The sequence below is a fragment of the Globicephala melas genome, chromosome 12 (genome assembly GCF_963455315.2).
Source record: "Globicephala melas chromosome 12, mGloMel1.2, whole genome shotgun sequence".
Taxonomy (NCBI): Eukaryota; Metazoa; Chordata; class Mammalia; order Artiodactyla; family Delphinidae; genus Globicephala; species Globicephala melas.
Genome location: NC_083325.1, coordinates 69,656,900 through 69,669,587, shown reverse-complemented (window position 1 = coordinate 69,669,587; position 12,688 = coordinate 69,656,900). Strand labels below are relative to the sequence as shown.

The 12,688-nt window shown below is 54.8% G+C and overlaps 2 protein-coding genes across 4 annotated transcripts in view; one reads left to right on the top strand and one right to left on the bottom strand.

The window, feature by feature from the left end:
* The window catches only part of CIB4 (calcium and integrin binding family member 4), a 90,294-nt gene extending 83,151 nt beyond the window's left edge, over positions 1–7,143 (bottom strand). For all 3 annotated transcript variants that reach the window (XM_060309525.1, XM_060309524.1, XM_060309526.1), the window contains exon 1: positions 6,638–7,143. The gene's annotated coding sequence lies outside the window, so the exon portion shown is untranslated. The remainder of the gene's footprint in view (positions 1–6,637) is intronic.
* The window catches only part of KCNK3 (potassium two pore domain channel subfamily K member 3), a 38,671-nt gene continuing 32,530 nt past the window's right edge, over positions 6,548–12,688 (top strand). The window contains exon 1 of the mRNA XM_030858188.2: positions 6,548–6,866. Coding sequence (XP_030714048.1) covers positions 6,584–6,866 — 283 coding nt within the window. The 5' untranslated portion in view covers positions 6,548–6,583. The remainder of the gene's footprint in view (positions 6,867–12,688) is intronic.

Genomic DNA, 12,688 nt, shown 5'->3' with positions numbered 1-12,688 from the left:
TCCAGGCTCATTTTTTTCCTTAGCAGCAACACGTTTGTCAGAGAATACGGGTCATGGCGGCTCCAGAATCTCTACTGAGGACAGGCTTAAGGGACTTAATTCTAGTGATGTGAGGGGGGAAAGTCTAGGGCACTTACCTTGCCCTCGAGGTCAGGATAGCTAGGCTCAAATCCCAGCTCTGGCCCAGCAAGCCATGAGGCCTGGAGATGCGGACTCCCCTTGCCAAGCCTCCGTTTCCTCATCGGCACTGCCTGGTCTAAGGTTTCCTCTAGTTTTAATTATTCTGTGAGCTTGGCCAAACACAGAGGAGAATGTGAGTGGAGGGGAAACTGACAAGGGTTGGCGGATAGAGAGGGGGAAAAAATGATCAGGCCTGAAACTGAAAGTCTCAGGCTCACAGCCTCCTTTAGACACACACACACACACACACACACGCACACACACACACGCACACGCACACGCACACACACACACACCGGGCTGGAGAGCAGCGGCTGGTTTTCTCCCAGATCTCGCTTTGTCATCACCTGCTGGCCTGCCTAAGACCCCAGTAATGTAGGGGAGGGGAAAGGGAGAGAAAGGGGGAAATTAGTAGAAAATAGTGAAACATACAAGTGGCAAAAATAGAAAAGTGGATCATACCAGTGTCAGTGAGGAGCAAGCAGACCAACTCATGCACTGCCAGGGAGAGTGAAAACCAAGACAGCCACGCTGAGGACAGCCCCGTGGCGTTTAGTGCCATGCAGTGGGCATAAGTACTGTGACGCTTCTGGGTATGCGTCCCAGTGGAAATTCCCTGCAGGTCCTTAAGGACACACACGAGGATGCTCATCTCCACGCAGTATTCAGAGTCAGAGAGGGAGGCCACCAAGGAGATCGTCTCTATGGGAAGGGATCCGTCCAATGTGGTAGCTAGGTACAGACTTTGGACTAAGGCTTTCTAACGCAGGGAGCAAGCCCGTTCCCTATGGCAACTCTATGAAGACGGGTTGGTTCTCACTCTCACTAGCAGGACACCCAAGTCTGTGTTGTGAGCTTGTCACCCAGCCCATCGGGGCAGGACTGAGAACAGAGCCAGGTGTCCACCTCCAGGGGTAGCGCTCTTCCCCCAACAGCTCGCAGAGCCTCTCCTTTGTGAACAGCTGCCTTTTGTGTTTGGTTTGGGCTTGAGATGTTAAACAAATAGTGTCTCTTGACAAACGCGAGCCGGCTGCACTGGACTGGTTATGCTCTGTAAATCCAGACTAATCCTCCACGTCTCTCCCTACAGAGGCACACCAAGAAACACCTCAGTCATAGCTTAAGTGCCCTGAATCCAATCAACCTGCCCTCGGAGGCCAGGATCCCTGGGACAACTCTCCGTGTCAGCCACTTCCCTCTCTGCTGCAGCTCCTGGGCCCACAGGGCCCTCCCCCTTCTCAGGCCTGCCCCTGGCTTGATGTTGAGATGGCCCTGGACACTCCTTCCTACAGCAAACCAGGGGCTCCAGGCCCTGCCAGCCCACCTAGCCCAGCCAGGGCTACTGGGACGAATGGAGTGTTTCCAGAGCGCTTTCTGTGCCAGGTGCTGTATCAAGCGTTGTGGAGCATGGAGATGACTAAGGCCCTATCCCTGCCCTCCAGGAGCTTGTGGCCTCATCCAGCCAGGATGGACCAGAATTTCACGGCAGGCTCTGGTCCAACTAGTAATTGATAGAATCAGGATTTGAACCCCAGCTTGTCTGACTAGGGGTCAGTCCTTTCTCCCCCTACCTCACCACCTCCTGCCACCATCTTCCAGCCAAACTGGCCAATAAAGGGGGGCTAGAAAGTGAGGGACAGAGAGGCCTCTGTGCCCCTCATCTGTCAGACCGTATTCTTGGCTGTTGTAGAATGAGCATTGCTAATCACAGGGCTAAGCCTGTCGTTAACATCATGGAATGTCAGAGTGAGAAGAGACTTTTCAAGATAACCCACCCTTTCATCCTATAGAAAAGGAAATCGAGGCACAGAAAGACAAAGCGACTCCTTGAGTCCACCAGCTAGTTGGTAGTTGGCAGCAGCACCGGGACCAAAGCTCCTGGACCTGGACTCCCAGTTCAGTGCTCTCCCCACTGACTTTCTCAGGCCTTCAAACTCTCAAATTTATCTTTATCCTCTTCTTCTAAACAAGGCAGGGCTTGCTCCAGCCTTTGAAGTATCTGCAAAGTGTCACAGAAAAAGATTGTCCGGGTTTTTCTGCCCACAGGCTTTGCTGTCTGGGTCCCTGGCCTCACTGACGCTGCTGGTCTCTATCCCAGCAGGTGAGGATGCTTTAAGGTCTTCACTGTGTACTGAGTACCCAAGAAAACATGTGGGGCGACTCTGATGTGCAAAGCACGGTGCTCCCACTGCGGGAGGTGTACCATGAGTAAGAAGGGTCTCTGCCTGGAGAAAATAATGAGCCGGGGAGGAAGACAAATATTAAAGGGTCAGCGAGGCAGGGGGAGTGTCTACTGAGTTGAAGCTTGGACAGGGGGCTGTGGAAGCCCAAAGGAGCCAGTGATTCTGATTGGAGGCAACTGGGGAATGCTTCATTGAGGGTGTGGCCTTTGAGTTGGGTCCTGAAGCCTGAATAGGAGTTCGATAGATAGAAAATGGAGAGGTTGAGGAGGTATCAGCATCCCAGCTGATGGGAGCCACATGAGCCAGGAGTGAAGCACAAAAGTACTTGGATGTGTCTAGAGCTTAGAGAGGAATGGAGTGGAATATAAAACTGGAAAATAAGCACAGGGAACTCTACTCAATACTCCGTAATGGCCTATATGGGAAAAAAAAGTAAAAAAGAGTGGATATATGTATATGTATAACTGATTCACCTTGCTGTACACCTGAAACTAATACAACATTGTATATCAACTATACTCCAATTTAAAAAAACCTGTAAAATCTTATGTGTATGATGCTTCGTACATAATAATATGCAGCAACTAATGATAATTAAATTCTGTACCATTTATCCTGACTCAGACTGTGTCCTTTTCCTCACAAACTAAAGTCTTAAAAGCAGTGACTATACTCTCTTTTCACCTGATTCTTGGAAGAACTAGGGAAGCAGAAGCAGGCCAGGAAGGTCATGGGATGTTATAAATGAAGGGAATAGACATGCCCTGATCCAAACCCCTCCATTTATGGCTGTGCAAACCGAGGCCCCGGGAGGAGTGACTGGCCCACAGGAAGCAGGTGGCAGAGCGGTGGCAGAGCCAGGACCCCAGCCCAGGCCTCCCAACTCTCCACCCTGTGTTCTCTGTACCGGACAGGATTTCAGAAAATCCTCGCACAGAAGGCTGACCAGTATAATGATTTGAAGGATGTAAAAAAATCTCTCCCTTACTGGCCCAAAGCTTCCTCCCCTGGAGTCACCAATGGATTAAAAAAAATACAAGAATTTGGGGAAGCCACAGCTGAGCAGTTTTTATCATTTATAACGGACAGGGTTGACAGAGGTGCTTTCTGACACTTGGCCTTGGGCAGAGGGTGGGGCATCCCCATGGGGGGGGGGTGGTGGTGGTGAGGTACAGGCAGGTCCTGGAAGTCCTGGACAGAAAGGAGCAGAATAGGCTTCCAGGCCTTTGGCACCATCCCACCCAGATCGAGGGCTGGCCAATGCAATTCCTGCCTATAGGTCCTGGGGGTTACTCAGAAAACGTGAGTGGCACCCATGCAATTACACCCACTGGTCCCCCCTCCTTAAAAGAAGGGAAGGAGGAGGGGCAGGAGGAGGAGACCCAGGCTGCCCTCCTGGGCTCCAAGGGCACTGTGCTCCCCTGCTGGTGGGTGTCCTGACCTCAGACATAATGAGAGATAATAGGAAAGACCCCAGCCACGGCACGTGGGTCCTGGGCTTCCCACTCGCTTTGGGACCCTGGGCAGCACCCTTCTTACTCTTTGGGCCTCAGTTTCCTCATCTGTAATGTGAGAAGCTTGGGCTAGATGATCTCTAAAGGTCCTTTCAGTTCTGAAGTGCTGTGAGAACAAGCATTATCATTATTAATAATAAATGCCCTGCCCCTAAAGAGAGCTTTTTCCCTTTTCCAAAGCTCTTTCACTCATAGTATCACCTTTCATCTGCACAGCAGTCTGGTCTGGTAGCCAGAGGTGAACAGACCTTGGACACATACATAGCCTTTCACACTGAAAAGCAGGCTAGTGAGACACTTGCTCCCCTAGACTGGCTTCGGGGGAACTGGCTTCTGGGGTGATTGTGGCCAGGAACACAGAACCTAACTTGAGCCTGCACCCCTGGGAAGCCAGGAAAGGCAGTGCTTTTCTTCCAAAGAGCTGCAGGATGCCAAGAGGGAAAGGCTGCAACAGGCTGAGTTCATGGCCAAAGGGGCAGGACCAAAAGTTTGTGGCGGATCAAAGAGTCTGACACAACACAAAGACCTTTGAGGGGAGGGGGAGGGGACAAAGAGCCACCAATCAAGGCCTTCCCAGCAGGCTCTGGTCAAAGACCTGAGTCTTAGGGGAGAAGAAGTTGTTATAGAACCTCATATTGTCTGATTTACACGTAGGTCATCCCCTTTGATCCCTTACAACAATCTGTTCAAGAGCTAGTGTGATTAGCTATCCCATTTACAGTGAAAATAAATGAAGGCTCGAGGAGTCATCATGGAGAAGAGGACGGGCTTGGAAAGTAGATGAAGTCTCTTCCCAGCAGAATGCCCTTGGGGGATTCTCTGCATTGCCTTTAGCCTCGGTTTCTACATCTATAAAATGGACATAACCATCCCTTCCTTTCAGGATCATGGTAAAGACTAGAGATAATGAATGTAACGTGCCTCGCCTGATACAAGGCAGATGTTTGATACATACTTGTTGCACGAATGGCGGAAGAAAGGGATGAGTTGGGGGCACTCCTGGGAGAAGCAGTGTAGTGACCGGCAGTGACAGGTCAGCCCAGGATGTGGACAGATGGTGCTCCCGCTTCTGGCTGGCTGCCTCCTGAGCCCACCCTCAGAGGTCTTGGGGTCTCTCGCATGTCTCTCCTCATGGCCCACGCCAGGGTCCTGTGAAAGACTTTTTGACCCTCCTTGGCAGTGGGATTTGCATTCCAGTCATTCTGCTCACTCAGCCCATCCAAGTCTGGAGTTGTTTGGAGCTAAGCAGGGCCTGTGGGATCATCTGCCGTGGCACCTCATCTAGGAGATAAGGAAGCAAGACTCCGAGGGGGCAATGACGCCTCGCTGAAGTCCCACAGCCTGCCGTCCTCGCCACCACTGCACCATGTTGACAAATGAAGAAACTGAGGTGTAGGAGGAGGTCTGCTGGCTCCTCCAATTTGTCAGCGAGGCTCCTGATCTGCGCCCCTCCCCCCCCACCCTATTTCAGTTAGATCCCAGTTCTATTGGGATGGTGGTGTCCAGTACTATCCCTGGCAGCCCGGCGCAAGCCCAGCCTGGCCAGCTGGTGCAGGACAGGGGCCATAGGTGTCAGGCCCGTCCTCGAAGGCCCCTGGGGAGCAGAGCAGGAGCCCCTAGGACTGGGTGCTAGTGGCCTAGGCTAGCAGCCTGTGCTTCCTCAGCCAGTTCCAGGAGCTGTGCTGACCTAGGAAGGGACACATTTCACGAGAGCAGGGCTTTCCCTTGGGTGTTGGCCCATGTGTGCCCGGTCCACAGCTGTGCCCTCCTATTTCTGAGACAGCCAGCAGACTGGCACAGGGGAGGGACTAGGGCCTGGGAGGAGGGAAAGCTTGGCTGGGTCCGAGTGCTGACACTAACTCACTGTGTGCCCTTGCACGGCACTGGACCTCTCTGCCTCAGGTTCCTCATCTACATAGTAAAGGGCAGGACAGCAAGGCCCGAGGTCCCGTCCAGCTAGAGCCTGTTGTGATTTTGGTGGAGGGATGAAGGTGGGGTGGCCCAGAGGCCTGATTGGCCCAGTTCCTTTCCCCTTCCTTGCTTCTCTTTTTCTGTGTCGTCGGTTTATCTCCAGCTATCCAGGTCTCTCTGTCTCTCGCCTGCGGCTCTTTCTGTTTCCATCTTTCGCTCTGTGCCTCTCTCGCTCTGTATTTTTCTGCCTGCCTCTTCTTTTTTCTGTGTCTATGAGTCTACCTCTGGTTTTATCTCCTTGTCTGTCACACCCCCTTCTGACTCTTCTCTCTCTCTTCCTCTGTAGTTATATGCATTTCTCTGCCTACTTATCTTTCTCTGGGTCTCTCCCTCTCTCTCGCTCTCTGTCCTGCCCGGTCTCTCCGCTGCTCTCCCGTCGCTCCCCCTCCCCTCCCCCTCCGGCATCCCCCCCTCCTCCCTCCCTCGGCGCGTCTCCCCAGTCCTTATTTGGCTGGGCGGGAGGGCTGGCGGGAGGAGGCGGCCTGCGGGCGGGGGGCGGGGGGCGGGAGCGGGGCCGGGCGGAGGAGGGCGGTGGGTGGTGCTGAAGGGACAGCTCCGCGGCGGCGGCGGCGGCGGCGTTGGCGGCTGCGGCCCCGGGGCGCGGAGTGGGTGCCCGGCGCGGGGAGCAGCGAGCGCAGCCATGCCCCAGGCCGCCTCCGGGGCAGCAGCAGCGGCGGCCGGGGCCGGGGCGCGGGCCGGGGGCGCCGGGGGGCCGGCGGCGGCCCGGGCGGGACGATGAAGCGGCAGAATGTGCGCACGCTGGCGCTCATCGTGTGCACATTCACCTACCTGCTGGTGGGCGCCGCGGTCTTCGACGCGCTCGAGTCGGAGCCAGAGATGATCGAGCGGCAGCGGCTGGAGCTGCGGCAGCAGGAGCTGCGGGCGCGCTACAACCTCAGCCAGGGCGGCTACGAGGAGCTCGAGCGCGTCGTGCTGCGCCTCAAGCCGCACAAGGCCGGCGTGCAGTGGCGCTTCGCCGGCTCCTTCTACTTCGCCATCACCGTCATCACCACCATCGGTAACTACTCGCCGGGCGGGGGGCGGGGACCCGGGGGCTGGGCGCCGGGTTCTGGGGTAGTCCGGAGCCGGCTGGGGCTGGGAGGTTCTCCCGGAGAGGGTCTAGGCGCCGAACCCCGCGCTCCCAGAGACCCGAGTTCAGCCTGACGTGTCTGCTCCGTAGGGACAGGGCTCGGGGGAGGCGTCGAATCCTGGCTCCGGACTTGACTCTCCAGCAGGGCCAGCCCTAACTTGTCCCTGCCAGGCTGCGAGAGGGCCCCAGGGGACTCTGAAGTGTGTGAGAGGGGCAGGAGCGACGGGCGGCGGCTGGGGAGGAGGGGTGTGGCCGCGCCAGGCCCTGGAGCAGGGCGCCGAGTGTAAGTGGTGGGGAACGCTCGACTCCTCCGTGTCCTTGCAGATCGGCTCCCGGACCCCAGCGTGTCTACGCCGACTGGGGCTTCAGGGAGACGTGTGGAGGCAGGTACTTGGCACTCTGAGGCACACGGGGCCGCTCTGGGTGCCTGGAACACTCCATAACTGTGGCTATGAGTACTTCTTGGGGTGTGTGTGTGTGTGTGTGTGCGTGTCTGCGTGCACGTGTGTGCCCAGCGCCAGGAGTTTAGGCTCTGCCAGCCAGTGCCTTTAATTTTCTTAGGGCAGCAGAGCTGGTGCTGGAAGCCAGACCCAGCCCTGTCTGCCTTCTTTACTGCTGTCCCAGGAAAACAGTCACCTCACAGGAATGGCCCCAGTTCTCCTCTTCCAGCCAGGGCAGACCTCAGTGTAGGAGGCCACACACACCCAGACTCTCTCACAGTATAGGCACAGGTGCACACACAGGCACACACGCAAGCTCACACAGGACATACACGGGCACACACACAAGGCGCACAAGTGGGTACCCGAGAAAGAATCTCCAGTGAGGCCCTTGATGTGCTATTCAGGTGTCCAAACAGGGATAAACACCTTACCCACTCCCAAGACTATAATTCCAGCCCAGCTCCATTACTTGTCCCATTGTATGACCTTGGGCAAGTCCCTTCCCCTGCCCGAGTCTCAGGTTCACCTCCAGACAATGAGGGTTTGGCCGAAATGACCTCCAGGACTCCTCCGGGTCCTGATGTGCTCCCAGCCCACCTCCCCCCAGAGCTCACTAGGGTGCCTCCAGGAGCTGTTTCCTCCATCTTTCCCGTTCCTTCTCCTCTCCCTGGTCCTCCTCCTAGCCCTGGCTGAGCTCCCACGGGCTCATTGCCATTTGGCATAGCCCATGACAAGATGGCAGTGTTTTCCTGGGAGTCAACAGGAGCCGAGAGGGGTAAAAGGCAGTACTGGACGCCGTCCCTGCCGTTTGTCCACTGCAGGACTGTCCCGAGATTCCGCTGCTCTCTGGAGACCGCAGGGAGCTATGCTATGTGGTTTCTGGAAGATGATGAAAAGGACCCCAGGAGTGGATGTGGCCCAAGTGGGGGCACCTCTGGGTCCTGCTGACGCTGTGAGTGAGTTTAGTGCAGGATGGTCAGACTCAGGTCTGCCCAAAGAGGAGCCTGCTTTCCTGGGAAGGACCAGACTGGGTTTTGTCCGGCGTCTCCTCCCCTCTCCCACCTCCCTGCCACCTGCCAGGGTTTCAGGAGCACTGCAGGTCCTTAGACCTTCCCTCTCTCTCTCCCCACACATCTTACCCTTGGTGTGTGCCCCATCTTTCTCAGTACCCTGGTCCCCAGCTCCACAGTAACCACCCAACTGACCTCCTTGCCTCCAGCCTCATTCCCCTTTAGGGCAAGCTCCCGAGGATAAGGCTGCCAGAAAGAATCTCCCCAAAGCACAGCTATGACCATACCAATACCCTTCTCAGAAGCCCTCAATGCCCCCCTGCTGCCCATGTAATCCATAAATCCACACTCCTCATCCCAAATTTTCAGGACCTCATACCTGGCTGCAATCTCTATGTCCGACTTCATTTCTCACTTCTTACTGACATGATCTCTCCACTGCAGCCCAACTGTCCCTCGAGAACACCTGAAGTGTGCCCATCTGGCATGCCTTTTTCTCTGTCTTCTATTTATCTTGTCCAAGCTAACCTTCCAGGTCCAGTTCAAATCCCATCTCCTCCTTGAAGTCTTCCAGACCATCCCAGGCCACTGGCTCCGGATGACTGCAGGACTTACTGTCAAGACCAGCTGAGTGACACAGTGTAGGCTGTTTTGCACAGCTGTTTACATTTCAGGGGGTGTATTTTGTCTCTTTAACCACACGGGGTGTAATTAACCTCCATGGGGGCAGGGCCCTGTGGTTCCCATCTCTGTGCTCGCAGAGCCGGCACAGTACCCAGCAATACGCAGGAGCACTCAGAGAATGCTACTGATGGGTTTAAGGTGTGCAGAAGTGAGACGGCATCATCCTTCCCCTCCATCCCTGCCGTTTCCTGAAGTGTTTGTAATCCTCACCAAGAGAGAAGCTGAAAGCTGGGGGTAGAGGCAGACAGAGTGTGGTTCTGATGATTTTTTGTTTGTTTGTTTTTTTGCGGTGTGCGGGCCTCTCACTGTTGTGGCCTCTCCCGTTGCGGAGCACAGGCTCCAGACGCGCAGGCTCAGCGGCCATGGCTCACGGGCCCAGCCGCTCCGCGGCATGTGGGATCTTCCCGGACCCGGGCACGAACCCGCATCCCCTGCATCGGCAGGTGGACTCTCAACCACTGCGCCACCAGGGAAACCCTGATTTTTTTTATTTATAAGGAGCTTGGCAAGAGGAAAGAGAGCATCAAAGAACCACCCTAGTTCTGTGGGGGCCCTAGACTGGCACTGCCCACTCTGCCCCACCCAACCATCACTGGCTTTTTGTCACCTCTCACTCTGGCTATGATACCTGGCTGGGAGCTGTCCATATGGGCTCAGATCTAAGAAACAGCTCTCTGGGCTGTGATCAGATGGTTGGAAAGGGCCCTATATTAGACTGATCTTGACCCCAAACCCAAAGGCAGCAGTCTGTGTCCACCTGACCCCCTTTGGGGACACAAATGGGTCTCCTGAGAGACTGGGAGTCCCTCTGGGATAGAATAATGACAAAATTTCCCGTTCTTTCAGTGCCTTAGTGATCACAATGCACTTTCATCTCATTTCTTGAGTCTCAGCCTTCATAGCTCAGGGGAGTTGCCAGGGCAGGTACCGTTAGCTCCCTTGCACAGATGAAGGCATGGAGGCTCAGGAAGGGGAAGGGACTCCCTCAAAGTCACGCAGCTGCTGAGCAGCGGAGTTACTTAGAGCGAGAAGCAGGGACTCCTGACTCTAAGCCCAGTGTTCCTTCCCCTGCTGGTTTCTTGGCCGCTTCCTCTGCCTCCATATGCCGTGAAGCCCAAAGCCAGCCAGGATTGGCATGGCCATGACGTGCTCAATCATGCCGGCTTGCAGGGCGCTCATGGGCAGCCCTGATTGGTTGAGGGTCAGCAGGGTCTGAGTTAGTCATTCACCTGGTTAGTCACAGTCACCACTAACTGCGAGGATTCCTCCAGCTCCCTCGTCCCTAGTCTCCCAGACAGGAAACCCTTCCTTTGTCGGGCCCTAAGTTCATCAAATGCGAAGGGAAACTCTTTTTTGGGAAAGTTTAACCTCTCTAGCTGTTGAGTCATTAGGCTCCTCCGGGGCCCCAGCCACGTCTATTCATAGCCTGGAGGCTGTCAGAGCAGGAAAGGGCCCTGAGATCAGCTGGTGCTACCCGCTCCTCTTACCGAGAAGGAAGCAAAGAGGTGACGGGAATAGGGTAGTCAAACCTGACTCGCAGGCCCCCGCTCCTTCCACTTGTGCAGACTGCTTCTTTCTCTGTTATTATTATTAACAGCAGCAACGGCAACAATGCTAGTGGCAGCCACCGTTTATTAACTACTCTTCGGCAGGCTGTATACAAGACGCTTCATTTATATTCCCGTTCAGTTCTCTCCCCAACCCTTCAAGGTGGGCATTATTATTCCCATTTTTCAGTGGTGGAACCTGAGGCTCTGGGTGTAAATTACTCACCATGGCCTGTGACTTGAAAGTATAGGTTCAGTGGAGCCTCTCTGAGTCCCACGCCCTGTATTTTTTACCAATTCTTCCTCTACTTCAAGAACCCAGCCCAGACCCTTGTACTTTGGGTCAAGTAGCCAAGGCTTGTCTCTTCCTCTGGCAAAATCCTCCCCAGAAAGAGAGGCCCTCTGGCTCCAGCACGCTGCAGCCAGCCTCTGCTCCCCTGCACACTGGCCCCTGACCAACCCAGACCACGTGCCACAGCCGTGCCCGGCACCAGGCCCTCCCGGAGACTGCCATGGGCTCACAGGTGCCCATTCTCCCACACAGCTCCCTGGATTCCTTGCGGCTCTAAGGCAACAAGAGGCCAGGTGATTGATTAAGCTGACGGAGCTGGGACAGAAAACCTTCTGTTCTGCTCTCTCCCCAGCTTCCAGCAGAGCACAGGCTCCCATCGCCCACCACATGGCCTGGGAATCCTTAGATTGTGAATTCAAGCAGGTAGTTCATGAGGGAGCCTGTACTTCTTACATCTTTCTAAGAAGGAGGGAAGTATAGGAGTGACCTGCCACCCGCCAAAATCCCAGAGTCCTCAAATCAAAAAGTGAAAGGAGACAGTAGCAGTCATCCAAACATCCAGAGAGGTGAGTGACTTGCCCAAATTCACACAGCAAGTCGCAGGTACAACCCTTTGGGTGCCTAAAGATCTCTCCGTCACCCCAGCCTGTTTTCCTCACGACCCCCACTTTGCTCTTAGCACCAGGGTCTCCGTCCGCTTATCACTCAGCTGTTCCCAGTACTCTCTTGACTTCCCGGGGGATGGAGGGGCAGTCCAGCCTGAAACGGTCCCACTGTCCGCTCTCAGTCAGTATTTCCTTCCTCGCTGCCCACAGACCACCCCTCTGCTTCAACTGTACAGCCTTTCCTGAGGGCGGCATATGAACACGGTTGCTGGCTTAGAAGCCCGAGTGCCTGGCTTCATCACTCAATCCCCCTCTCCGCTCGCCACCTCCACCGCCTGCTACTAGTTGTGTCACTTTGGACAAGTTACTTAGTCTCCCTGAACTTGCTTTGTCATTTGCTATGTGGGAGAATAATATCTGCCTCCTAGGATTAAATGGGATAACATGGAAGAAGTGCCTGGTACAGAGTATGTGCTTAATAAACAGTATCTACACTTTTAAGTGTTATCATTTCTCATGTATTATCACTTTCCCTACAGAAGGGAACTGCTCTGTTTCCCAAGGATTACTATGACCACAGCACCTCTACTCCTTCCTAACAGGTGGGGACAGTGGGATTGGGGACCAGAGGCTGCCACACCCTTCCCTTTATCCTCCTAATCTCACTCCCCCATCCCAGGCTTCCCAGATCCTCACTCATGCCTAGAGTCTTCCTGACATCCAGGCTCAGGGGCAATGCTCCCTCCTCTGAGCAGGCAGACCCTGCAGCAAACCAATCAGGGAGAGTGAGGTGCACGGTGGTAGAACCCATCCTGGATTGGAGCAAGAGGACAAAAGTTCCAGTTCCACTTAGCTTAGCTGCTGGTCCTCTATGACCACCAGTTTCTTCATCTACAAAGTGGACGTATTTGATCAGAGGTCCTTCTGGCTGCCATGCCTCCTGCCTGCACGTCCAGTTCCCACACGTCATGATTGGGGGCTAGAGACATGGAGGGAATGGGGGCCAGAATAGGACAGAAATAGAAGACACATGCCTGGCCACAGTGGGGACAGGACAAACACAATAAGTATTTTCAAAGAAAACATAAACAAGCACAGATGAATGTAGTGCAAATCACCACTAGAAACAGCTTTCAGCTGGCAGCACAAACGGTAAATCTGTGAGTTGA